At 41.6% G+C, this 27887-nt stretch overlaps 2 protein-coding genes across 5 annotated transcripts; one reads left to right on the plus strand and one right to left on the minus strand.

Moving 5' to 3' along the window:
• LOC129046733 (translation initiation factor IF-2-like) lies at positions 1–1913 on the minus strand. The gene is made up of 2 exons (XM_054515420.1): positions 1877–1913; positions 1–884 (listed from the first exon to the last, which is right to left on the minus strand). The coding sequence occupies exons 1-2, from the start codon at positions 1911–1913 to the stop codon at positions 1–3; spliced, it is 921 nt and encodes a 306-aa protein (XP_054371395.1).
• Positions 207–27878, plus strand: MFSD6 (major facilitator superfamily domain containing 6). Of its 4 annotated transcripts, none has more exons than XM_036387116.1 (8): positions 207–317; positions 8351–9947; positions 14982–15079; positions 20460–20621; positions 21181–21279; positions 23044–23324; positions 25411–25462; positions 25679–25796. In XM_036387116.1, exons 2-8 carry the CDS (start codon positions 8404–8406, stop codon positions 25687–25689), a joined length of 2247 nt encoding a protein of 748 aa, XP_036243009.1. In that variant the 5' UTR covers positions 207–317; positions 8351–8403; the 3' UTR covers positions 25690–25796. The 4 variants fall into 4 exon arrangements, with proteins under 4 accessions (XP_036243009.1, XP_036243010.1, XP_036243011.1 ...); XM_036387117.1 differs by having other exon boundaries at positions 25444–25462; XM_036387118.1 differs by having other exon boundaries at positions 25439–25462; positions 25679–25740.
• The last annotated feature ends 9 nt before the right edge of the window (positions 27879–27887 follow it).

A 27887-nucleotide genomic window follows, 5' to 3' on the forward strand; every position in this document is an offset into this window, starting at 1 on the left:
TTAAGCCCAAGGCCCTGCCGTGTCCCAGCAGAGGCGCGGTCCCGGCAGCCGTGAGCGGCCCGCGCAGGGAGGGCCAGCCCGGGCCGGGCCGCAGCGCGGGCCCCGCGGAGGCGTTGCCGGGCGCTGCGCGGCCCCCCCGCGGCGGGGCGGGGGGCGGCTCCGTCCCTCCCCGCAGCGCCCCTGCGCGGCGGCGGCGGCGCGGCCCGGCCGGGGGGGGCGGGAGGTGCGCGGAGCCGCCGCCCGCAGCAGCCGCGGCGGCAGGGAAGGGGCTGCGATGCTCCCGGCCGAGCGCCCCCCCGGAGCCGCCCCCGGGCGAGGTGAGTCAGCGCGGCCCCGCGGTGCGCGGGGGGCCGGGCCGGCAGCCGGGGCCGCCCGGCGGGGCGCCGCCGCCTCCCCTGCCCGCGCTCCGCGGGAACCGGCCCCGCGGGGCCGGCGGTGGCGCGCCGGGATGGGGAGGCCGTTCCCCCCCGCTGTCTGCCCCGGCACCGGCTGCAGCGTCCTCCCAGCGGGGCGGCGGGCCTCGTCCCCGCAGCCGCCCGGGATGCTGCTGCCCGTGGGCCCGTACCGCAGCTTTTCCCCAGCGACGTTTCCTGCCGCGCCGGGGCTGGTCAGCTGCGCCTCCCCGGAGCCGGCCGGTTGTGTCAGCCTTGACGGCCGCTGTGGTGGGTGCCGAGCTCGGTGGGTGCCGGCCCGCTTCTCCTGAAGCTCAGCGTCGTGGTTGAAGCGTGCTGCGGCCGAGCCGTGTAATACCCCCTGCCCTCCCCGGTGACAGAGTCGTAGTCCCGGAGGTGGCCGGTGGCCGGGCTGTGTCCCACGGGAGCTCCTGCACAGGCATCCCCGCACTTCTCCTTGCCGCCAGCATCCAGGCGTGGCGTTACGAGTGGCTGTCACTCGGATCCACAGCCCTTACATCCTTCAAATACCGTGGGGTTTAGTAAGCGGGCTGTCGGTTGCTCCTCTGTTTATTGGAACAAGCGTAGGAACAGATGCTTATTTAGGAAGTCAGCGCTGAAGGTGCCATAGCTGCTACGGATGCCTGCGATGCTCTAAGTTAGATGGAGTTTTAAATCCGTGTCTGTTCAGCGGCTCTAAAGTTTTAGCAGCAGCCTCTTTTTAAATCTTGTGTTAATGAAAAAGTGCAGTGTTGAGGAGTGATAAACATGGTTGGATAAACTAGCACAGAAGAGAACAGCTGAATAAACATAGTGCTGAAGTATTTCAGTAAAAACTTCTCCAAACATTATTACATTACTAAGATATATTAGGTCTTGTTGTCCACTAGTTGGTAATGTCCAAGGACAGAGATTACAAAATGCTACTTTTCTAGCTTGGTTATTTTGTGTGTGTTTTTTGTTTCACTGGATAGAAATAGCTGACAAAGGTGACATGTATTTTGTTGTTTGTATTCTCTGAAGACCCACCAAGGAGTAGGAGAAAAGAAAACAATTATCCCTCTAAGGGTAGTATTTGTGGTAGTAGTCATAAGTCCAGTAAAAATTGTAAGAGGACTTAAAAAAAATCAAACAGGTGGAGTGAGAATATGGGAGTAGAAGCTGATGAAGTGAGGAGCTAATGGGAGGAAGCTGTGATTTATCAGTAACATAGCTGGTTATAGGGCACAGCTTGAATGCAGCCTAAAATTCATGTTAATCCTCAGCTACAGTACAATGGGCCTGAGTCTATATGGTGGTGTGGGAAATTGTGAGCTGGTGACATGATTCACCTGCAGATGTGGCACTTGGTCCCAGAGACTGGAATGGCCAGGAAGGCCTTGCTGTCCTGCAGCAGGCCAGGACTGCTTGGTGGGGCAGCTGGGTGCCCTTGTCCCTCCCCAGCGCTGGCAGCACTGTGCTCCTGGAATGCCCTGGGCACTTGCCTGGTTTGTAGCTGAAAGCACTCTTGGAAATTGCCATCGTTAATCAAGTGTAAACCTTGGAGGCAGTTGCCAACTGGAAAACTGGTTAAAAAAACTGGAGGCTGATACCAACTAAAAACAAGCTCTTTAACAAATAGAGTCTACTCAGACTCTATTAATGTGCAGATATTAATTAGAAAACAAGATTGGAATGCAGGAGTCCTAAGATGTGAGTTTAATGGTTTTTCTTTAATAGATGAGGATTCATACTATTCTTCAGTTTAATGTTAATACTAGCACTATTGTAGCAACTTCAGGCCTATCTTAAGTGCATTAAACCTATTATAAACCTGATCTTGACATATTTCAGACATACTGTTATCTCCCAATCTAATTGACTAAATGTCTCAGTGTGTAGAGTTTTTATATCCATATTGAAGAAGCAGAAAAACCTACAGCCCAACACATTAAGTGCATATCACCAACATAAAATAAAGCAGTTTTCAGTGCTGTAGAACTAGGTGGTTTCACTTTCATGGAAACCCTAATTACATTGGTTAATGTTACAACACTTGTGTCTTGCTTTACAGTTGATACAAGGACATTTTCCAGCACAAATTCACTCTATGTGAATTATTTCTGATTTTATAAATTCAGTCAGGTGTTCATGCTGGGGCCTCACAGGAGGAACTGCTTACCTTTAGAGAGCAGGGGATGATGTGGGGCAACCTGTGGGCGTTGTTGTTCTGGATGGCTTGGCAGGGAACAGCCCATCCAAGGGCTCCGCCTGGAGGTTGGCTTATCTGGGAGAGGCTTGGGAACTCTTGGTGATGCAAGAGTGAATGAAGTCCAGGCACTTCTCTGTCATGATGTAAGTTGTTTGCATAACATTCTCCTTCTTTTTGACGTGGATGCAGGCGACAGCGCCAGGCTGCTCCTTAGGGGTGAAACTTGCTTGACAATGGAAAACACGGTCTATTATTTATGGCTACTGCAGCAGTGCCTTGTAGGCCTGCTGGATGCAGGGCTTCCTTCTGGAGCTGCTGCACAGATATGTAGCAGAAAGTCTTTGTTCCAAAGGTTTTGGAGCTTGGATTGATGGGGCAGGGGGGCTGAGAAAGGAGGTGGTGTGCATGAGCTGTGTGATGGATGCACTCGTGGCAGTTTCACCAGCTGGGGGATGAATGAGGTGAGCTTTTGTGTAGTTTTCAAGTCTTCTTCTCCAGCAGACCTGTTCTTGATCAAACAATACTTAGTGACTTAAAAGAAAGTGTTTTGAAGAAACGTGTTTTCTGTTAACAAATTTTAAAATGTTTCTATGAAAACTTCATGTGGACTTTAATGTATTTGCTACAAAGTGAGTTTTCTAGTCGGTGAAAGGCTGGAAGGGGTCAACTAAAATGTGATAGCATTCCGGCTGGCTTTGATTTATCTGCACAATGCAAACAGCAAGCTGGCCTGCTCTGTTCCTACAGCTGGATGTTGTTTGAGAGATTAATTGATCATTCCTGCTCTGAGTATGTTTTCTGAGGCTGTATAAATATAAATCTGCTACAGTTAGTAATTGTTTTGGTATTTAATGGGTTAAGGCTCTCTTGATCATTTGCACTGTCTTCTCGTGAACTGTCACGGGTTTTTTTGGTGGTTTGTCTTTTAACATTCACATACATTCAAACCCAGATTTTGAGTCTCTGCTTTGTAAGTCTTAATTATATTTTAATTTTCAAAGCCTATTAAATGGAATATTTATGCTGAATTAAACTTTACTTTAGAACAACAATACACTTTCACCCCAAATCTAACTTTCTGTTGGTCTACAAATGGAGTTTCAATGCCTGGTTCTGTAAGTAGTGTGGTATTTTCCCTGAGAGGTTTAGGGATTTGCTACCCCAGGCTGATCTCTTGATTGACTTTTTTTTTTCTCTTTTTTTTTAATTTGAGATATATTTCAAAGTGAGGGGGTTTTTTTGTCCAAAGTTTTGGGAAGAGTGACTCCAAGGGGAGAGCTGAGTTTTTAGTATACCGTATTATTATTATTCTTTGTTTCTTTTGTTATTATTCTTGTAATGTCAGGTTGTCTTGAGTAGATTAGCTTTCTATCCTTTCTGATCTTGAAATCCTGTTAATTATTAGGAGAGACAGACTAAATGAGGATCGATTTAAGAAATAAAAGCAAGAATGCCAAGAAGATACTTAACTAAATGTAGAATACCCTCTTTCTACCTACCTGCCAAAGAGGCTCATTACAGTTTTTAAAATGACCACTGCACTGTCATCACTGAATTTCTTGGGACAAATGGTTCTTCCTCCATTCCCACGGTAGCTGCTCTAAGGTGCAAGTCTGCAGGGAAGTTGTATCTGTTTGCAGGAGATGACTGGATAAAAAACATGTTCTGGATGTAAGGGCTTGAAAGTGGATTTGGACTTGCTGAGGAATAGGTGTTAAAGGAAGTGACAGCAATGTGGGATGATGTGGGGCAGGAAACTCAGAAAAAATAATAGTCTCTACTTACATAAAAAAAATCTTATCTGTGCAAATCTTGAAGGGAGAAGAGCCTTGTGGTTAACAAGTACATTCTTTGTATCTGAGGAGAAGCACACGCACTTGTGCATAAAGAGGTTGGGAGAAGGCGTGATCTCACGGAATAATCCCGGTCTGAGAGCGCTGCGTCTGCCGCGCTTCCCGTGCAGCTGCGAGCCAGGGATGCGCGCTCCCAGCCCGCCGCGCTGGCATCACGGCTGGGGAGGGGGAAATCGGCACTTCAGGGCTCACCGAGCTCCCTTCCCATTGCAGCCTTGTAGGGGTGATGGGATGGTGTGGAAGCGAGGGCTTGGTTCCCAGTTCTGAGTTCTGTAGCAGTTTGGAAATGTAAGCCTCTGTCAGGATAAAAGCTCGTTTGTTAGGTGGAGGACCAAAGTGCTGTCTTGTGACACATGTGCTGCTGTGCTGTGCCCTCGCTACTCCTCTTCCCTTTCCCTTTGCAGGGCTTTCTCAGGGTTCTTGGAGGAGTTCTTCCCTAAGTTTACATCTTAGGGCTTTCTTGTGTGTTTCTGAACCCTAAGTTTGGGGGTAACACCTCCAAACCATTATTCCTGTTTTCAGAGTGAAGGTACCACTCTGCAACCTCTCTGATCTCATTTGTCTTGGCAGAGCTAATTACATTCAGCAGGCCTCTACCAGAATGTTGTGTTCTCTTCAAATGAGTTAAAATTTATATTTACTCTGAAGTCCATCTGTTAACTCTCTTAACCTTTCTTCCTTACTCCTGTTCTCTGTTGTTTGTTCTCAGTTGTGCTTGTCTTCTGTCCTTCTATTGTCTTATGCATTAGAAAAGTATTTGCAAAGTAAAGATAAAGTATTTGAAGGCAATAGTTAAAATTACCAATAGATAACTAGTCTCTTATCACTGAGAAGTATATTGGTTTTTCCATCTGTCTGGTTTGCTGCACATTCAATCCCTGACTGGCACAGGGTTTTTGTCATGGAAGGAAATCCCCATTGGATCAGGGTTTTTGTAGATTTCTTTCAGTAACAATACTCTGTTCATTTTCTTATTTTCAGTCAATTATTTTTAGAATTTAAAACATTGCTTAATATGACTTTCAAAAACCTGACTCCTAAACAAACTAGTGATCAAAACAATAAAGAATGCCATATGGCTCCTACCACTCTTGATGCTGTTATATTTTTGAAGACTATGTTCTGTATTATTAATAACATTCAATGAAGCTCTTAGTGTGGGAAAATATTTACTGAAATTATTATGAAATAGACTTTTCATAGCCTTCTAACCCAGGATGTTCTAGTCAGAATAGCAGGATTGGATCTTTTGGATTATGCAAATGCAGTGCATTAGAAGATGGATGCTGAGGCCAATACAGATTATGAAGGGGGGAGAATATGCAGCAGCTGAAGAGTTTAAAGATTAACAGTATCATAATTTATTATGTACTCACTATTCATACAACATATGGAATTGAAATTCTACTTCAAGAGAAAAAGGAAACAAAATTAATAGTAATTGCTCTAAAAGCTTTCAGTATTATTTATATGAAACCAGCTGGTTCAGAGCTCATATACAGGAATAAACTTGTTTAAATGAGGATGATTTCAAGCCATACTTACAAAGAAGTTGTCCTAAAATATCCACGTGGTTAAAATGTGAGTTCTATCTTGTCATGTCTGGGGAACAGGAAATCTATTCTTCAGAAGTAAATGCTGTGAAGCTCTGATGCAGCAAGCAAGCACGTTGCTGTAAACAGATGAGCATATACTGAAAGCTCAGTTACATCCCCTTGACATAAGTGGGGCCCTGCACAAGATCTGGAGTCTTTGTTGTCAAAGAAAGGGAAGGCAAAAAAGAAAATAAGAGCACAGATGATGACTGATCTAATTTACTCATTAGAAGGGCTTTTTTATGAATATAGAAATGAGCAAAAACCCCACAGTTCTTCCACCTGTCAGGTGGATGTGGTTGGCTGAACCAAAAATTGCAGGAGCTCACTAGACAACTGCTGGGTTTTGGTTCATGTGGTTTTTGATGGTAACAGGTAAGAGCAAGAAAATGTGCTTTCACATTTGACCGTTCTAACAACTTAATTAGGACTGTCTAATCTTTTGACAGTTGAAATACTTTTTTTAAAATTTAATTGGATTGTCTCTGAAGAAACTGGAGGAAAAACTTGAATCTCTGTGTATATGCTGGCATGGTTTTCATTTACTTCTGACCTTGAATACATGAATATTTAAGGTTCCAAGATTTGTATGTAGCCTTTTCTCCCTAAGTGAAACCAGAGATCCTTGTAGATAGTATCCCATAGAAATGACATTTAAAAGTGAAAAACACAGACAAACCTTATGAATGTTTGGGATTTTAGTGATGGTATTTTTAGACATGTCTTTCACCGAACTGTGTAAGGTTTAGATTATTCTCATGAAGTGTTGTTTTTAGAAATACCCATGGCTTGTTGTCAGCTGTTGTATATATGTTGAATCAATAGGGAACAATTAATTTTACATACTACTGAATGTTAGTCTCTTCTCTCTTATTAGCCTTTGTCAGTAGTAAATAATCCATTCCAAATCCATTGTCAGTATTAAATAATGATGAATTATAATGAATTTAAAGGCACCAAATATACTCTTGCATGACTAATTTTAAAGGGATGATATTGTGCTTTCAGATGAGTAATGAAAGACTTATTTCATTGTCCTCTTCTACTTAGAATAAAGTACAGAACTGCAAAAAAATACTTATCATAGAATGATATAATACCCTGAGTTGGAAGGAACTCAGTAGGATCATCCTGTCCAACTTCAAATTCCTTGAATAGGTCAAGATCACAAATGGAGTCCTCTTTGAGAAATTTCAGGTTCTTCTGGTTCTCCTTTCAAGTATTGGTCCTTGAAAAAGTTACTCTGTGATAGTAATACTAATCCAAACAGCAAAGGATTACAAAACCAAAATATATAAAATATTTAACTTTCTCACAATGAACATGAGGTGATCTTATTAATTTAAAGGTACCAGTAGAGCAAATCCAGTTTTTTAATAATGATTTGGAGCTGATAGCTGGTGCCAGAGCTGGTTTTTGTTCTTTGAAAAGGAAGCTTTTCTTAGCTAGGCTAGTTTATTGGAATGGGTTGTTTTTAAATGTGAAAGCTGGCTGGTCATTCAAAGTCTAAGTGTTTATTTTTTAGTGTAGCTTATCAATTTTTCAGGCACTTCTGCAGAAGATAAGTGCAGGCAGCTGCAGTGCTGTTACCTCCCAGGCCACCTCTTTTCCATTTCAGAATTTGACTTGAAGATGCCTTTATAGAGCCTGTCTGTTTCTTTGCTCCCAGGTCTTTGATGTCTTTGAGATTGTTACCCTAATTTTGATCTTAAAGCCCCATCCCAAATCCCATCTCTTCCCATTCAGCGTAGAAGCTCGAGCCTCCCATCAATTTCTGCTGTAGTTGTGGAGTGCTTAGAAAAATGTGTTCAAGAGGAGACTGCTGAGCCTTTTGAAGGCCTTCATGAGGCATTGGATAATATGTGTTGATAATCAAAATAACCTGGATATATGTGGCTGCATTGCTTAATTACAAAATCATGACTATCCTTTGGCATAGGAGGGAATACTGGAAATAAAGCAGTTAGCCTTGGGGGAAAAAAGCCAACTTGAAAGAAGAGACTTGCAAATGCTAGCACTTAATTGCCACAGTAACTCTGAATATATAAGTTATTCTCTCTCCTAAACATGCAAGATGTTTTATTACAAAATAAAAAGCTGATGTTGGGAGAGCTTCACAGAATTGGTCATAAAGCACCTTTTTATTGATGCTACCATGTACCACTAGTCTAGACAAATGGTCTTCTCCACCCTGAATGCTGCATTTATTACTCAGGAATGTTGCTTACAAAAAAGAAGCTGTCTTTGTCCTTGATGGCTGGCTTTGCAGGTCTGCTCCCCTGTGGTACCTTAACCACCCTGTGTTTTATTTGTTCACAGGGTAGCCCTAGTTCCTTGAGAGTCCACCAGATCCTGGATGCCTGTGGTGAACCATGGCAGCTGATGATAAGGTGGCCATTCTAACTGACGACGAAGAAGAACAGAAGAGAAAGTATGTGCTTGCAGATCCTTTCAATGGCATTTCCAAGGACCAAGACTTGCCACCCAATAATGAATCCCCTTCAACAGAGACAACCACTGCCCCCGATGAAGAGCTGGATTGGTTAGAAAAGCACTGTGTCAAAATAAACAACGATCTTCTGATCTCAAAGGTCTTTTATTTTTTCTTCTATTCTGCGTATGGCTCTCTCTACCCCTTGCTGCCTGTGTACTACAAGCAGCTGGGTATGACCCCCAGCCAGAGTGGACTTCTGGTGGGCATCAGGTACTTTATTGAGTTTTGCAGTGCTCCCTTCTGGGGAGTGGTGGCAGATCGCTTCAAGAAAGGCAAGATTGTCCTCCTGTTTTCACTTTTATGCTGGGTTTTGTTCAACCTGGGCATTGGATTTGTGAGACCAGCCACCTTAAGATGTGTACCAAAGGGCCTTCCCCCTGCACATCCCACCAACGCAAGCAGCCTTTTAACAACAATCCTGCAAAACTCCTCCATGTCTTCTCCACTAACCACAGTGAGTGCTGCATCCCCGAAAGTTCGTGGGAGGAGAGATCTGGTCACTTCCAGTTCAGTCACTTTGGAAACAACAGGGACACCTAATCCTGAAATAACATTCCTGGTATCTACACAGAGCAATGGTGAGGATTTTACCTTGGAGAACAGTACCCGTTTGATTTTGCAAAGCAGCACCGCTAGCCCAGCCTCACTAGGGAACACAACTCTGAGCACCACCCCAGCTTCCATCAGCACAAAGCCGATGCCTTCTGACCAAGTTGTGCTCGTTTATGATCAACAAGAAGTAGAGGCCATCTTTCTACTCATTCTGCTGGTTGTCATAATAGGAGAATTTTTCAGTGCTTCCTCTGTTACCATCGTGGACACCATAACTCTGCAGTACCTCGGCAAACACCGGGACCGCTATGGATTGCAGCGTATGTGGGGGTCTCTGGGCTGGGGGCTGGCCATGCTGTCCGTGGGAATTGGCATTGACTATACCCACACAGAAGTTGCCATTGAAGGTCAAGGATGTAAAGCTCCAGAGTACAAGAACTACAGGATCGTTTTCATTGTTTTTGGTGTCCTCATGACAATGGCTCTGATTGTGGCCACCCAGTTTCGATTTCATTACACGCACTTCAAGCAAGATGAAAATAAGAGAAAAGAGGTCGAGATCTCACAGGTGGACAGAAATGCCTCCAATGAATCTTCAGATAACACTCCTACCAGTATGAGCCAGTCACAGTCTTTCAGTTTTTGGGACCTAATTAAACTGCTGTGCAGTATCCAGTATGGCTCCGTGCTCTTCGTGGCCTGGTTCATGGGGTTTGGATATGGTTTTGTGTTCACCTTTCTGTACTGGCACTTGGAAGACCTGAATGGCACCACCACTCTCTTTGGAGTTTGTTCTGTGCTCAGTCACGTGTCTGAGCTGACTGCCTATTTCTTCAGCCACAAACTCATTGAATTGGTTGGTCACATCAGGTAAGATAGCAGCAATCATTAAAGAGCTATACAAGAAATGGTGACTGTCAGGCTCAGCCCTTGTGCTACGAAGTAAAACTCGAACTAATCTTTTTTTTTTTTTTTTTTTAATTCCTGCTCTGTTATGTGGCTATTGTGATGGAGGTTTTTTTTTATTTTAAGAGTTGAAAATACTCTGAAATGCTTGCTTTGCATTTGAGTTGCATGTTAGTATGTGCTTTATGCCTGGCACCATAACCTTTTGCAGATGGTTCCAGAAGATATCCTTTTTCCCTGATGCATCACTCTGAGATCTTTACAAATTGCCACCCACTCAAGGGTTGTCTGTTTTGACATACAAATACCATTAGTTTTTCAGTTTTTTTCCTGTGAGTAGCAGCATTCTGCTTTAGCCTAGTTCCCCTTGCAGGGCAGTTTGTTGCCCCCATGGTAGCCTGGAAAGGTGTCAAGGTGTCAGCTGCAGGCTGAGAGGGGAGAAGCTGAGCTGAGGAAACGAGGTGAGCACCTCCTGTGTACACGGCCTCGTAATCAGACTCTGGGTGTTGGCAGAATGAGGTTGCAGCCTGGCAGTGTCACTTACTAGTTCAGGGCTTGCTCTCCTCCTTCAGTTGCAGCAGTGTGTGTCAGCTATGAAGTGAGATGGCTGCAGGGCTTGTCCTGTTGTTTTTGCCTTGTGTAAGTGAAAGCGACTGCTTCCAGCATATTAGTGAACATTGGTTTCCAGTAAATTCACTAAATTGACTTAATAGCCTTCTAAATCCCTCTTCTACTTTTTTAAAAAAGCACAGGGGAGGAAAGATGGGAAAAACCTGAGTTAATGAAGCTGCAGAGGGTTTTTTTTTTAATATTTACTCAGGTATTCTGTGCATGTAAGTTCAGAGCTGTGTGTTGTTAGCATCATATCCTTTCCAAATAGCCCGTTCATAATCATACAGTCATTGAGATGTAAGTATTTTTAAGCTGTTTGCACTGTTCTTTTTGTGTATTCTGTTCTAAGGTCTTGCTCTTTGTTTTGCTTTTATTGGGATGAATATTTTTATTCATTTGCCCTCTACTAAAAATGTTTGAGATGTTTAGCACAGTAATTTGAGAGATTACTTAAAAGATGGAGTTCTTTCTTACTTGAAATTGAGGAGATCTCTTTACTTAGCGTCAGTCCTAATCTCTGAATTTGACAATAATTAGTAAGAGAAAATGACACCTTGCATGCAAAGCCTGGAGGAAGGGTATGATGATGGAGGAGTGGTGAGAACAGATCACAGTCTTCATAGCTAAAGATAGCTTGGGTATGCGCTTTCCATGTATATTATAGTACAAAATTCAGGCTTAGACTTCAGCTAAAGAATGAAAACCGAAAGAGTGGTAGGATTGTGAATAAGATTAAGTGGAGGGGATGGGAGCATTGGCCCATTGGCCAGTGAAAAGAAAGATGATAAGACGGATTAGCTCCTTTTTTTTTTTTTTTGCTAAACCTGGATCAAGATTGAATTGTTTAAACACTAGTCCCTGTTTGCTATGAAACAGCATACCTACATTCTACAGCATTCTACATACCTACACCTGGGAAATGCACATTAGTCATATTTTAGTGTTACCTAATGCTTGTGTTTAGTCATCACAGTTTGAGATGACTCCTCCTGGTTGCCTGCCGCCTTGCTTGTACTTTCTGAACTTTGTGTGTTTGAGACGAAGCAAGCTTTTCTTTTTTTCTTCCCCAAAGAAATATGGATAGGAGTTCATAGCTCATCTTCTTTTACAGTTCTGTATATGTGTTGTCTGCTGCCTTCTAGTGCAGATAATAATTTTCCTATTAGGAATAAAGTTGCAGTAGCCTCCAACTCTATATCCTTAGTCAGAAGCATTTGGTGTTGATATTTTATCTATTTTTCAATAGCGCAAAATTCCTTTCCTCTGGGTTGTTGGACTTCTAGATGTAGACGTTCTTTCTGAAGTATTTGAATATTATCATTCAATTTTTCTTTCTGTGCAGAGTGTTTGAAGACAGGCATGAGTACCAGAATTGCATGCGTTGTCACACTAGCAGGAAAAAATGCTATTGAATGTCCTTTGTGGACTGCAAGGAAATGGGCTTTACACCTTATCAGACAGAAGCTCAGTTTCCCTTTTCAAGTCTTAAAAATCTTTTGGTTTCTACCATTGTATGTGGTGGCATATAAAACCCTTACAACAGCTTGAAACCCTTATGTTTTCTTAGTTTTTTAAAACTAATGTTCAGATTATCGTCCAAGCATTTTGCACATTACCATATTAAATATCTACTGATTAAAATGCCCAATTTCTGACCTCATTAGCTCTACTATTCATACACTTGTGCAGTGCATGTGTGCTTCTCGTGTTTCTTTGAGAGGATATTAGGAAGAAGTTCTTTACTGTGAGGGGATAAGGCCCTGGCACAGATTGCCCAGAGAAGCTGTGGCTGCCCCATCCCTGGAAGTGTCCAAGACCAGGCTGGATGGGGCTTTGAACAACCTGAGCATAATGAATGATGTCCCTGCCTATGGCCAAGGGGCTGGAACTAGATGATCTTTAAGTTCCCTTCCAGCCCAAATCATTCTATGATACTGTGACAAAAAAGTGTACAAAACTGGTTATGAAATACTTAGATCCCACCTGGTGTAGAAGCACTCAAAACTGCTAGTCACTTAAGAAGGTGATGTCAAGCTCTGAAAATAACTTCCTACTTGAGGTTAAGCTAGAATGTGTTTGTCTGACCACAGTTCCAGCATGTGAGCTTTTATGGGAAGCAGAGACTGGTAGTCATGGCTGTAAACAGCTTAGACTCCTTGTCACAAATATAGATTCAATGCTTTAAATGTTGAACCTGTGAAGTGAGTATGGTGTCAGTGTGGGTGCTGCATATAGGGTTCATAAGCACCGTCTGTTTACATTTTCCATTTAGGTCTGATAGGGAGCCTAAGTGATTATTATAAATGCATTTTTTGAAAAGACTCTGTAAATATACAAAAGTTTTTGTGTGACATACCCCTCCAAAACCATATTTATAGAAATCTTCGTAAACTGTAATTTACCTAAAATTCTGTACATATATTCTAACAAATTAAGAGGTAGAACCTGACTAAACTGCTGCTCTTAACTCCAAATCCAAATCTTTCTGCAAATGTAACATGTTGGAAAAACATAGGTAGGTGAGTGGTTATTGATGATGGAAGAGCTCTGAAGCAGCAGGAGGTCACATCTCTGGTCTGGCTGTGCTAGGGAACAGCTGAGATAGAAAGACAGTTCTTGGTGAACAGACAGAGTTTTTTCTAGACAAAAGTGAAATTAAGCTGTCTAGGACTCATCCTAAACAGAGAGGTGCATCTGTACTGCTGCTGAGGAAAAACAAATGTATATGTGAGGCCATTCCTTTGTATTCCTGAGAGAATGCATCACCCTGGGCCTTTCTGGTAGGGGAATGAAGACAGGAACCTGCAGACCTTGTGACTTTGGTTACCTTTTGAGGCTGATGTGTCCTAATACATTTCAGAAGTGTGGTTGTACATAAGAACTACATTAAGTTGTGGCTATGAGACGAACCAAGTTATTTGTTTGGAACAGAAGGCATTAATTAAAGGATGAGATGAAATTTATGATTCACAGCACAAAGAACAAGTTTGTTCCCATTATTGTATAACAGTGAACTTTTTCATGGCTTTCCATGTTTTCTTCCTTGAATGCTTGGGCTTTTGTTGCCTAAAGGCAGCTTAAACCAGCTATTCATGGACCTCACATGTATCTGGAAGCAGCACAGCTTGGTTTGATCTATGACTGAGGGGGGATGACTTCCTGCCAGCTTGCCCTACTGGTTGAAAGTAAATTCATCTTGTTGTGAAATGCACGGGCCTCTTTTGATATCACTGACATGATAAAAACTCTGGTAGTGGATTTTTCACTGTCAACATGAGTATTTGGAGACCTCAGATGTTGACAAGATGCTTTGTTTTTGTGATGGTGTCTCACTCTAGATTTTCCAGTGGCTCTGTACCATTTAATTAATTATTGCGTTTGTAGAAAAACTAACTGAAAAAGCAGCATGAAGAATAAAGAGCCCTTTCACAAGGTCAGTGCTTCACCTTAATTACCAATTGCATTTATTTCACTTATGCCCAACCAGGGTTCAGACAACAAGCCCTATTGGGACAACAAATTACCCTTGTCCCTGAAAAAAAATCTTTAAAGGTTGCAATAGCACCCTTTTTCAAGCTGTAAACATGTTTTCAATTAAGTCTTTGTTTCCCAAGATCCATCTAAAAATAAGAGGAAGATAGCTGGAGGAATGAGCACCCCAGAGGGAAGCTATGCTAAATCTAAGAACTGGAAGGGAAGAGTCATCAGGTTAAATGTGCAATGGGAAATGCACTTCACAAATGGTCTTTTTATTTCATTGTTTTAAAGCTGTTGTAAGAGTTTTTGTTGGGTTTTTTTTCCCTCTAAATTCTGAGATGCAGCATCTGCTGCTTTTCAACAGGATGGCTAAGTTTTATCCTGAGGCATGTTATTATAAACCATATTGCTTCTGTGGGATGTGTTTTAGAGTAGTTCTGAGCAGTTTGCAGATACTGGGACTATAAACTTGTATTAATTGGGTTAAAATTAATTCCTTTAATACAAACCTGCTCCAGGCTTTCATTGAAATGGCAGAATGAATCTCTGGATGATTAGAAAAGCAGGTTGTTTGGAAAGAATGTTGAATGCACTCAGAAATTCTCTCTCTGAAACACAATCCCATTGAGAGTGTGGCATAGAACTACAGAGCTCAATTAAAAGCTCAGTGGGTTTGCTGTCTCTTTGATTTATTTTTTTTTCTATTAGGATTTTGAATGTGTTGAATGGGCAGGAGGAGAGTTTATGTTTGAGTTTAGAACTTGAAGGATATATTTTCTGTTGAGCAAATGCTTTAGACTGGCAAACCGTATGCATGCAAATAACTTCTACATCAGTAAGCTGTATTATAACCTACCAGAAAGGGAAAGTGCACACTGTCCTGACTTCTCCTTTCTCTGTTTCCTTTAGAGTGCTTTATATTGGCCTTGCCTGTAACACAGCACGATACATCTACATCTCGTACCTGGAAAACGCCTGGACTGTTCTTCCGATGGAGGTGCTTCAAGGTAAGACCCTCCAGCACAAGCTCGGGTGCTCCCATTTATCTTGTTTTCAAGTGAGCTATGATGAAATAAAAAATCTGGTATTTCTCTATTGTTTTGACCACAAATACCCCAGAAGATGCAGGTTCATAAAACACATAAACCATTACTGTTTATCCTGGGAAATATTTGACGTCAAAAGGGTGGGTGTACATTTGATTGTGCACAGTTCTGTGTTTATTCAAACAGAACTGTGTGAGACCAACACACCCTTTAAATAAACAAAGAGACAGAAGCATGAGCTATGAGGGTACACACCTACTGCAAATCCTGTTTGGTGATAAATGTGAACGTCATTAAATGCCAGAGGTTGCAGTTCTTGAAAGGATGCCGCAGAAAACCTCCAAACATATTCTGGGTCATTCTGTCTCTGTTAAATATTTCAGTTTTTCAGTTCCATCAGTACTTTTAGATTATAGAATTTTTGATTTAATAGCTAGAGCAGAAGGTCTCTCAGTAGCTTTCTCAATGCTAAGAGAACTTCTTTAAGGGACATGCCCTTTCACAAACTTATTTACAAGGATAGAGGTGTGGTCTATTGACAAGTAACTTGAGTCCTGTTTTCAAATCCTGTTGTAGAAATCTGTAAGAACTTCATTTCAATGTTAAAGTATACATTATTCTAGCTTAGTTTTTATTACCTTTTTTGTGTCTTTTTTGTGACCTTTTTTGTATTGGGTCCCACTTCTCAAAACCATGAAAAAGTGGAACTGTTTTACTTTTTATTTCTTCAATATTTGAAGAATATTTTTAACATCTTTTTAAAGCCAGTATTTTGTTTTTATACAATAATATTTAGAATTTTTTCTTCAGATTATACTTAGAAGGTTTATTCTTCTGTGTGCAGCATAACTTGAATTTAAATTAACTTTTTCTACTATACTTACAGAAATCTTTGTAAGGTAGACTTTGAGTTACAAAATGCCATTAGAGAGCACTGTGTGGATCTCTACATACACACAGAGATCCATTTGTGTCCTGGCTCCTTAAAGTTCTGAGCTAACAAAACACAGTTTATCATATTATAATTGCCCCGACAGCAAGCTTCTGAATTTTGTTATTAAAAAAGCCCCCAAACCACAAATATTGAGTTGATGCTTCATTGTTCATACCAAATGTTGAAATAGGAACATGTTTAGAAAGAACCTAAAGAATGAGTATGTGTTATACTCCCACCTGCTCAAACATCTAGAGAAAACAAATGATGAATACAAAGCTTTGGATGTTGCCTTTTAGGTAATCCTGTTTTAAAGATCTCCCATATAAAAATACAGGTAAAAACCCTTTCGGTTTCACCTATACAGCCATAAGTTTGTGTCTGGAAGAATCCTGTAAGTCATGGCTGAAAAAGAAGTTTCTTGTACTTTGCATGTGGTTTTTATTCTGCTGAAATTTCAATATGAATTGCACAATACATAGATTTGCCTTTACATAGGGCAAGAGTACACAGTACACAAATCCTGAATAATTGAGATTTGAAGAAAAAATTAAGGACCTTCAAAATAATACTTTGTCATAAATGTATCTGCCAGATGTTACCATATTTAGCCACTGCTGAATCATGGGCTCCTTGGTTAATCTGGCTATTTGCAGTTATTCATAGTAAGCAAATGAGAGAGCAAAACCCAAACCAAGCCCACGCACAGCTCCCCCACCCAGCCCCAGGTCTCTGGGTTCTGTGTGCCCTTTTCAGATGTCATTTGTTGGTCCCTGATGTGCATGGGTGCCCCGTGTGTCTCTAACCACTGCCACTGCATTTGTGGGATTCCAGTCATCCCATTCAGTATTGCCAAATGGGGGATTGAGGTTATCTTTTTAGAAGTACTGCTGACTTCTCCCCCCCCCTCATTTATTCATTCCCTTCCTGCTCTTACCAGTTTTCATCTTTCCTAGAGTTCTGTTTTACTCTGCAGCAGTTCCAAGTCCTCTTTCTTTGGGCTCTGCTTTCTCTCCTACATAACCACTGTATTGTCAGTGGCAGTAAGAAGTGATACCTTAAAGAAACTTGGTGAGGTGGAAGCTCTTATTTTTAAGTCAGCTTGTTGACAGAGGGAAGCAAGAGTTGTAGCTATTTTCTCTATGTAAGGATTGTATTGAGTACCAAAAAAGAGTAGATTGTGTACAACATGTGGGCACCATGTGGCCCATCAAGTTGACAGGTCTTTGAAACCCCTCGGTGAAGTCCTTGCTCTAATTGTGCAGAACTTTTTTCCAGGAAGCTGTCACATTCTATGTAAACTCCCCAGCTTGAGGGGTTTTAAGGCTAACAGAAGTTTTAGTTGACTTCTGTAAAAAATTCATTTTTCTGTTTAATGTGTTCCTGCAACACAAGCAGGATTATCCCCATGTGCTATTGCTGGAGGGCATGGAGACCTTTCTGGGAGATGACTCTGCAGACTGCATCTATTGATTGTAATAAGAACCATGCTGTGTTCCAGCTGCTGTTTGTAGATGGGATGAGGACAGCTCTCATTGCATTGCACTCTCAAAGGAGTAAATGTGGAGATTTAAACTCACTTCTCAATCCAAAGTTTTCAACCACTATGCTGTATTGACTTGCACAGGCAATGTATGAAAATAAGAGCTAAGGCTGAATCTGTAATAACTGAGGATTTCAAGACATCCTTGTAAATCATATATATCTATATATATTGCACACAAGCAATCTTGTTCATTTGGCACTTAGCAGATAAAGTTTTGCTATGCTAGTTAGCTGCAATTTATTGTTCCAGGGCAATGGTCCAGGTTCTCTGATGACAGCCATGCTAGCTCTCCAATTTGCATGACAGGAATTTTTTCTAAATTACAAAACCATCTTGTTAACCTGAAAATGAGCTGTTTTCACTTGGCAGTTACTCAGCAAACTCCAAAACAAGTATTATTCTCAGAAGTGACTCCTACTGATGTTCCAGCAACACAGTTATGTCTAGAGAGCAAAGAGTTTGGCCTTTGGCTGACAATAATTATGATGCATATTTCTCCTGAAATAAATTTGGATCCCCAAATCTTCAGCTCATGGTTTATGTATGAATTATCCTAAATTCACTAAAATTACAAGCATCACTCTGGGGTTGCTGCACTTGTTGGAACTGTTGTGCAGATGATGAAATGGTGGTTAGTGGTTTTAGCAAATAATGTCACAATATATATAGTGAGCAACTTCTTTTAAAAAGAATTGTGGTTAGCAGTAACAGTAATCCACACCAGACTTCTTATGTGAGTTGTGGTAAAAACTGTTTCAAATAGTTACTGTTGTATAAATAATAAAAAATCACATTAATAATGTACACATACTAAAATAAAAAGGCTGTGCCTTTAAAGGCAAGTGTAGTGAGCTGATTTAAAGGTATGGATTTATTTTCAGAGACACTGAGAACACTGTGTTCTAGTGGGGCTTGCACTGCTGAAGATGAAAACATCCAACAACCTGTTGGTTAAGTTATGGCCTTTTGTGTTCAAACAAACTCAGTTCAAATAATTTCTGATGTGGTTTTTTTTTGCCTGGCTTGAAGAGTTGACTTGCTCTTAACAGCCAATAAAACTGCATGTTTTATGTTAACTGATGTATTTTCTAAACCAAAACCACTTTACCTATATGAAATTAGCTCTGCTTTGTTATTGGGACAGCTCTTGATTGCCATTTGCAATGCATCCATGGATCTGCATTAAAGAAAGTAGAGACTCAGTGAGTTTTAAAACTCTTTACCTTTTTGCATAGAAAATCTGTGAGTTTTAAAGCCTTAAACTCTAAATGGTAAGGTAATACAGACTCATTTTAATGCAAGCTTTTTGTTTATCAATACAGTGATGTACTAGTACCAAAACCTTGAGAGTGAGAGATACAGGCACATATATATGTGTAATACCCAAAGCTTGAGGAGTTTTGGGTTTGATTTTGAGTGAATTTGACCTGGACAGCCTGGTGGACATCTAACAAGTGTGTACCTGCACTATATCAATTTCATATAATGCTATTGCTCATTTCACCTAAGCAAAATCCACATTACTCTGTATGTTATGAAAATGTGTTTTCTTGCTCTTAGGAGTCTTCAGCCTAAATGCCTAAGTAATTATTGATTGTCCAACTGTTCATTACTAAGTCAAGTGTAGAGGACAGAAACATGTTGACTGAATCATCAGTTGTGCCAATATTTGTTTTAAACTGAGGCAGTAGAGCTTAGGAATTGGTAAACTGTGATGACTATTTTTAATACCTCTGAAATAAGAAAAAAAATTCCCACTCAATCTGAGGGTGGCAAAATAGTTCAGGCTTATTTAATGTGTGATGAACTACAAAAACTGTTTTGTTTTTCTAACTTCTCCACAACCCTGCCTTTTTCTGTCCTGTCCTTCCCCACTACACACAGGCCCCCAGGCAGGTGCTCCAAGGGGAGGGCTCCACCTGCAGCCAGCCTCCCATGCTGAGGGTCATGTGCTGGCTGTCCCTTAGCTCTCCTGCAGGAGGAAAAAGTGGTCCCAACCCCAAATCTGCTGGGTAGAAACCCCAAATGTGCTGGGTAGACACTTGCACTGTCTCTGCTGCAGGCTGGGGCTGCTGTGGGGCTGTGGTTGGTGGCACTAAGGACTGGGGCTGCCATGGGGCCATGGTTGGTGGCACTGAGGACTGGGGCTGCCATGGGGCCATGGTTGGTGGCACTGAGGACTGGGGCTGCCATGGGGCCATGGTTGGTAGCAGTGAGACTGGGGCTGCCATGGGGCCATGGTTGGTGGCACTGGACCATTCCGTGCTAAATGCAGAGTGTGTTGGTGTTGAGTTCAGCAAGAGTTTGCTGGGAGGTGCTGGGTTTTTGTGGGGAGTGAGAAGGGCAGGAGGGATTAATTCTTGCCTCTGAAATGGCATGGATATCTCTGATACTGTTTGGATTTTATGACCTTTGTGCTGCCTTCACTGTGGTGGTAAGGAGACTGCTGAGAGGCATTGATGCTTTAATTGCCTGCAGCTTGTGAAATTGGGACTGTATTCCAAAGGCCCTGGGTCACACAATGAGAAAGCACAATGAATCTGGCAGAGAGACTTGTCTCCCTAGGGACTGTGTCCCCAGAAGAGAACTGAGGTCATCTTAGAGGGAGAAAGAGCTTTTGACAGGCTGTGCAGAAGGACTTGTCCTGTCCACAACCTCTCTGTGGCTGGGTTGTCCTGTCTCTCTGTAGCTTGGTTGCCAGTATCACATTCCCAAAAGCCGATTTGTACTTCACAGCCATTTGTCACTGGAAGGTTTTTGTAGATTTTCTCTCCACGTGCTCCAGCTGGTGAGTGCAGTTGCTCAGATGTTGTGGTGGCACCCTGTGGCCCTGGTGCTCCTGCTGATGTCTGTTTCTGCAGGTGTCACACATGCAGCTATCTGGGCAGCCTGCATCTCGTACCTGAGCGCGGCCGTGCCTCCGGAGCTGAGGACGTCGGCACAGGGAATACTGCAAGGCCTGCACCTGGGGCTGGGCAGAGGATGTGGAGCCATGGTTGGAGGGGTTTTGGTCAACTACTTCGGTAAGCAAAAGTAATATTGAAAATTTTGGTTTTATTCTGGTTTTACCGAACTGCCGGCTTTAAACTTATCTTATTTGGTACTGTTATATGTTAAAGAGTTATATACTTTGTATGGATCACAGGATCATAGAACTTCTCAGGCTGGGAAGGGCCCTGAGATCTCCAGTCCAGGCCCCTGATCAAAGCAAGGTCAGCACTGCATTCAGACCAAATTGCTCATGGCTTTGTTCTGTCAGTGTTCCAGATTGATTCAATATGTTACACCTAGATATTTCATTATTGTGTTGAATACCTATCCTCATGTGTAAGATGAATGAATCCTTTGTGAGAGAATAGGTTGATACTATGAAGCCTCTCAATGAACAAATGAGAATCTAATTACTTGCTTAAAAATCCTTTACAAAGCCTGTTGAAGAAGTGATGGGGGAGGAAAATGTGATGAAACAAGCTAATAAGAGTCTACATGGGCAATGTATAGGCAAGAAGCACATAATGCTGACTCATTTTATTTGACTAAGTAAGTAGGTTCTCAATTTAGGAAAAAAAAATCTCATTACAGGTCCTGCTGCCACATTCAGAGGAATTGGGATGGCTTGTTTAGTGATTCTGCTTCTGTTTGCACTGATCCAGTGGATGTTGGTTCCTGATGAAGAAGAAGGTAAATACTCACGTCACAGAGACACTACAGAATTAGAAGTAGTGCAAAAAAGATCTCTCTGTAGCTGCTCCTGCAGCTTTACTTTTGTAAGTTTGGTATCTTAACTTGGATTTTGACAAAACAGTTCATTTTCAAGTGGGAAGTTTTTGTCCTGAGCCATGAAGAAATTGAAGTGGTATGCTGCTGCTGCTACAAGAAGGGCAGCATTGAGTTCTTGAGTGTCCACAGAAGAAAAGCATGACATATTTTGCTGCCTGTATGTCCTCTCAGTTCTGAGAATCCTTAGGTTAGTCTTCACAGCTGTAGAGAGTCGTTTCAGTTGCATCAATTTGTTAAGGTCACCTCAATCCCACTTTGTGCTCTCACATTCTGCCAGTTGAAGCCACCTGCTAGAAATTGTAGAGGTGGCTTCGGAGGACAAAAAATTTTATAGATTTTTTTTTTTTTAAACCTGAGATATCTCCCCTCTGGGGGAACTTGAACTTTTTAATCTCTATCTTTATCAATATAAAGGCTAACCAGAAACTAAATACTTGGAGCAAAGTTAGGGGTTTACTGTGACTATAATTCTTACAAAGACAATGAAATTCTGGCTAACTGTGAAAAGTCATGAATTTTTGAGCTGCTTTTTACCCAAATACTTTCCAGTATAAGTTCTGAGTATGAAATGAAAGTTAGTTTTCTTTAGCTGGAATATTAAATTATCAAGCTGCCTGTACTGAAGTGTTCAAATATATATTTTGCTAGTATTTTCTTCACCTGTGTTCACATGATAAAGGCAAAAAATGGAAAGGTGAAAAGGCTATTTGCTGCTTCACTTTCCCATCAGCAGTCAGTTAATTACACATGAATCTACAAAAGGACAGTTTGTTCATAGTGGCCTTGTTCTCTTTGTTTCTGTCTTTGGTTTTCATTTAATACACACTACCCATTTTAACAGTGTGTATGTTAATTTAAAGCATGACAGTAACTAGGCTGCTTTCAAGCAGACCAGTTGGATAAGTAAAATGAAGCATGTGGTCAAGTGTGTGCAGGATTAGTCTCCTTGTTTCTCCACTACTTGAGAACATCCAGCCCTTGCTTAAAATATCCAGTACTATCTAGGAGTTTGTAAACCAAATGTGTAAAAGTAATTTTATAATTTTGAAAAAAAGATCTTCTTAATCTGTAAAATATTTTCTTTGAAAAAAAATTTTTTTCAAAGTTTACAGAATGTGTTTTTTACAGAGAGCACAGAGCTATTACTGAAAATAACCCCCAGTTACTAAAAATCTGTTTAATTATTTTTGTATGAATACTCTGGCTCTTCAAGATTGTAAGGCACGTTGGGTTGGGTCATGGCAGTCATTTTATGGATGACATTTCAAGAGAGTTACAAAAACTATTACAGTTTATTGCAAGACCTGAGATGTACAGGTCTCCTGGGAGGATTTCTTCCTTTACCTGAAACTCTTTGACAGATACTTTGTGTCTTCCAGTGTGTCACCACCCTTAATTCTTGTCTCACTAACTGCCTAACTCCATAGGAACTCTTTGCTGGGAACAACTGGAGTTTTTCATGCTCCGGGGCCCAGCAGCCACATTTCCCTAACCAGACTGTGCTGGGTCTGGCTCCTGGTGGCTGTGCCAGTGCTCTGCTTTCAGGGCAGTGATAACCACAGTGTAAAAGCAAGGAACACTTCATGCTCATTGTCTGCTTCATCAGGGTTGTTCCTTTTTTAAGCTTGTTGGCTTTGCCAGTGATGATTTTGTTTTAAACTTCAGAAAAGACAATGCTGGCGGAAAGGATTCCAGTGCCTTCCAGTCCTGTTCCCATAGCAACTATTGACCTTGTACAGCAGCAGTCGGAAGATATCATGCCTAGGACTGAGCCCAGACTCCCTCCAAAGAAAACTAAACACCAGGAAGAGCAAGAGGATGTGAACAAGCCTGCCTGGGGCATCAGTTCTTCTCCATGGGTCACCTTAGCTTATGCTGTCTACCAGATAAAAGAGATGGTTAAACTATCCAAAACCAATCCCACTCCTGAGAATCAGCCTTTACAGGTAATCTTCTAATGTTCAGGAAGCTCTTCTGTAATTTTAGCAGCTTTAAAACCTTTATAGCTCTATAAATCTGTTAGTACCTGGTAGGTATTTTCTGTCAGCTTGTAGTGAAACTGGACTTGTGACACAGTAGTTGAAATATTGCATGAAATAGAGATGTTTTCTATGTATAATGTAGCAGGAATAACTTTGCATCTGAAGATGGTAGAAGAGACATAGAAAGGGACTCTGTTTTAAAGACTTTGATATATTTGTATTCCCTTTAAGTTTACATTTCTTTTCATATTAGTTGGAATCTGCAGGTTATGCGTTTTGTAAAATTTACAAGGTGATAATTGAACATGAAGATGCACAGCTGCTTAACAGACTGTAAAATTAATTTTATTTAGTTTTGCTTCCTTAGATGATGCTGTCAGACATGTACATGGCTGCTGTGTGCCAGACAGCTGCTGAAGGGATACAGAACTTTCTTTTCAAGTGAAGTTAATCTTTTTTTTACCTAGATAAGAGCTATCCTGGGACTTAAAATATCTGGTGGCTGGTGCTTACTGTGCACCATTACCCTTCTGTCCAGTCTCCCCACAGAGCAGCTTGTAATAGCTGCCTCAGTGGTTGGATGGGCTTGGATCTTGAACTTCTAATGCTCTGGCCATGCCTTTCCAGCTGGAGCTGGAGCACACTGCTAGGCAAGTAGGGAGGTGCTTGTCAGTCAGGGTTTGGAAAGGCATGGGCAGCCTCAGCCCTGTGTTTACCTGTCTGAAGTTCAGGGTGGGTGAGGTTCCTTCTTGCACCCAGTAGGCGTAAACACAGAAATGCTTTTTCCACAAGTGCTGTCTTTAGAAATGGGTAATTTGGGATGTGAGTGTGAATCAGCAGAGCTGGATGTAGGAATTTCACCTGGTCAGTGAACTCCTGCCTTTCTTACTTGACTTTATTCTTGGAAATGTGTGAGAGGCGTGCTTTAGGTTGGCTGGGGTTTTTGTTTGGTTTTGACCTTTCCAGAGTCAAAGAATGTGAGCTGAAGATATCACAAGGTCTCTGACATCAAAGTAATGTGTCCAAACAAACTGCTCAGTTTCCCATTGCAAATGTCCTCAGGGTCTTGGTTAGTGTAAGCTGCCCTCTGTTAAATCAGAGCAAAGAAGTTACACAGAAGTCAGGCAATGGACATGGCAAGAAAATAATGTTTTGCAGGTGTGTGGTGTCTGAGAGTGACTTGTCCAGCACTGCCAGACACAACCCAGCTGCTTCCCTGAGCACTGCAAAGTGCCAGAAGGGCTTTTGTGCCTGTTCTCTATGGCACATGTTCTCTTCACAATGCTTTTATTCCAGTAAAAATACAGTGCTGATACAAAAGTACTTGTTAATGTGCCAAAATTCAATGCACCAAGAAAATTATATCTTTTTCTTCATCATGTATATTCTCCAAAATTTCTCATCCTTCCTTCAGTGTTCCAAGAGGACAAACTTGCTTCAAAATAGTTCAGGCTCAGTAATTTATTTTAGGCTGATGATATTAAAATACTGAAACCAGGAAAAGGCTGTCAAGCTCTCTTACTGAATTTGTTAAATAGCTTCCTTAAAATGAAAATAGATCATTTGGAAGGAGGGTCAGTGAACAGAGAATTAGTGACAAAAATGATTCCTTCTTACTTCATTAAGATTATGGATTAGTTTTGCTTCTGCTTGCTCATAGTCCTTCAAACAAAAGGACATACTAGCCTGATTCTCTATGCTTCAGTGCAAAACAAATAATCATAAGCAGTGCATCACCTTCTAATGAAATGTGTTAGTGTGGAGATTTGCTGTTTCAGCCCTGGGAATGTAACTGGTGTTTAAATGTGCTCTTCTATGTTCCCTGATAAGGCTTGATTGAGAAGACTGGATAGATTTGTACATCAATACAGCAAAAATTCTGCCAGTCAGAAAGTCTGAGCAGTATCTCGGAGAGGGCGGGATCAACTGAGAAAAATTGTATTTAAGAAGCATGAGAAAAAAAAAGTTATAGACTTGCTTAGTCATAAGAATTATCTTGTCTAAACACTTTGAAGACCAGTTAATTGTTTTTTTCCCCTTGAAACACAAGTTTGTTTTTTGCATGCTTCTTGGGAAAGTGCAGTTAGGAAAAGATATGGAAGGTAAGCTGCTGTCTGCTTGCTATTAGTGTCATCTGGATTTAAATGTACTACTTTTGCTTTGCTGCTTTAAATTTGACTCGTTATGTTGTGGGCATTCAAAGCAAGTGCCTTGTGATGTTCCAGCAGTGCCTGAATGCATCTGGGGGGTGCCAGTGGGGACAGTGTCCTGAGTATTTATGTTGACTTTTGGCATGCAATCCTTTCCCCTCTTTTTAGAAAACCAATGAGAATTGCAGTGCTTCATCAGCCAGCTCAGCAAGACAACCCCAAAATCCAAGAGATTCTGAGCAGTCCAGAAACTGTTCAGCACCACCAGCTGCAGCACCATCAGATTCCCAAGCAGATGGCAGCCGTGTGGTGTCGGATGGTGATGCTCAGCCTGCTGCTGCAGGGCCCTGAGGTGTGCTCATCTTACCAAATCCAGTGCATGGAATCCTGCTTCTCACCTGGGAAACGCTGGAGTAGGAGCTCTAAAGTAGGACTTCCTTCATCTTAACAATCATAATGTGATGCAGTGCAAGCTTTTAACTATATAAAGAATATTCATATGACTACACAGAGCAACATGAGCAGGGAAGCCAAAAGGTCAGATTCTTGAGGGAAGCGATGTGGCCAGATCTAATGGTAGGAAGAATTCTCAGCTGCTTTGCTAAAGCTGAATCAAGTGCTATGAAATTTCTTTACCATCTGTGGAAGAAAGGGAGTTCACTCCTCGTTTGTTGAGGCACAGTGTGTCTGATTTGATTGGATTTTTTTTCCCTTAAATTTATTCCCAAATCAAAAGTAAATTACTTTTTAAGAGAGACACTGAATTTCCCTGAACACTCTATCAGAAAATACCAGATGTAATAATTCTAGCAATGTCATGAAAGTGTCTCTGGAAAGATTTCTCAGAAACAGAGTAGCTTAAGAAAGTATATCTTAATATTATGGTGAGGGATGAAGTAAACCTCATGCATATTCAAAGAATATGTTTCTGAAGCTAATGTTCTGTTGTTTGAGATAGAAGTTTAGTTCTGCAAAGCAAAGGTTTTGAACTGATGTTTTAGTGCAACACAAAAGCTGGAGGAAGGCTTCTAAAGAAGTTACCCTCTGTGCTTCTTGCAGCCCTGCAGGTGGGCATAAGGTTGTATGCATTTGGGTGATTTTAGGTTTGATGTTATATTGAGACAAGGGTCTTTGATCTAGATTGCACAGCCTGAGATGGATCAGTGATCTTTTTGGGTTTTTTATTTCATCATCTATACAGGGGTTTATTTAATGCAGTGTAGTTATTATGGTTATTTATTAAGAAAACAGTAAGCTTTAAGTGCCTAGGGAAGGTGGGGGGGTAGGGAGGAATCACCTAAAACTCTTAAATGTTTAGGATTATAGGGGCAAAGTAGTGGATGCAGAAATCAAGTAGAGTGAGATTCTCAGGAGGAAGCAAATGTAACTCAATTGCAGTATGTTTAGGAAGTTACTTTGCCCAATGTCAAGACACTGGAGGACTTTGGATTATGTTTTGTTATGCTTCTTAATACTGTCTGCAGCCAGCTCGTGCTGGTGCATAGTGAAAATTGCTGCTGGAGGGAAATCCTCGGGCTCAGGGAAGAGTCAGGGGGATTAGTCAGGACAGGGTTTTGGCCCATTTTCTTAGATGAGCAGCTTGTTCCCGGGAGATGCTGAGCACTCTGCTCCCCTGGGACTGAGGGAGCACCGCTCAGCTGCCCTCCTGGAAGTGAGATGTGTGTGAGGTACGAGGCCTTCCATGGGGAAGGTCTGGGGGACTGAGCTGAGCAGAGGCAAGGCCAGCAGGAGCCCAGAGTCAGGGAGAGAAGGTGGCTGCAGCTGAGCAGGAAAGGGGGTGCACAGGTTTACCCACTTTGACATCTGTTAGCTTGACTGAAGGGGTGTCCCGTAGCTGTGCTTTAGCTGTGCTTTTAGAACAACCCACGTTCTGGCAGTGCCTGGGACCAACACCATAGACAATAAAAAGAAACATCAATGACTAGCCACTAGTTATTTTTTTGCACTTGAACTTAAATGTACTGTACTCACATAAATCCTCATGACTTGTCTAAGTGTCCTTTAAAATCAGAAATGTATTTATTGTATGTTTGTATAAATTGGGGGAGGACTAAAAGACTGTACAGGTGACAGGACAGAAGGATGCTAAAAATCATCTTGAGGCTAACCAACCATTTGTTGAGTTCATGCTGTATGGTGTTACCTCAGCTGCTACTGCATAGCACCTGGATTGTGAAGTGAAGAGCTTGTACACTGTGTTTACACTTCAGAATTGTGTATTTGAAATGCCTGCTCTTTTTGGAATTGTATAGTCATTCTATGTTGCAAAATGGACATGTACACCTGGATTTTGATATTTGTGAAACTGTAAAAACTGTGGTAAGAAATATAAAATATCCATAACATATTTAATAGT

The sequence above is a fragment of the Molothrus ater genome, chromosome 7 (genome assembly GCF_012460135.2).
Source record: "Molothrus ater isolate BHLD 08-10-18 breed brown headed cowbird chromosome 7, BPBGC_Mater_1.1, whole genome shotgun sequence".
Classification (NCBI taxonomy): Eukaryota; Metazoa; Chordata; class Aves; order Passeriformes; family Icteridae; genus Molothrus; species Molothrus ater.

Bases quoted from the DNA above. Each gene is read 5' to 3' on its own strand.
- LOC129046733 (XM_054515420.1), bottom strand. From the start codon at position 1,913: ATGGCAATTTCCAAGAGTGCTTTCAGCTACAAACCAG. The intron at 885-1,876 runs GCAAGTGCCCAG...TCCGAGTGACAG, and splicing joins TGCTTTCAGCTACAAACCAG to CCACTCGTAACGCCACGCCT.
- MFSD6 (XM_036387115.1), top strand. From the start codon at position 8,404: ATGGCAGCTGATGATAAGGTGGCCATTCTAACTGACGACGAAGAAGAA. The intron at 9,948-14,981 runs GTAAGATAGCAG...TGTTTCCTTTAG, and splicing joins GAATTGGTTGGTCACATCAG to AGTGCTTTATATTGGCCTTG. The intron at 15,080-20,459 runs GTAAGACCCTCC...CTGTTTCTGCAG, and splicing joins TCCGATGGAGGTGCTTCAAG to GTGTCACACATGCAGCTATC.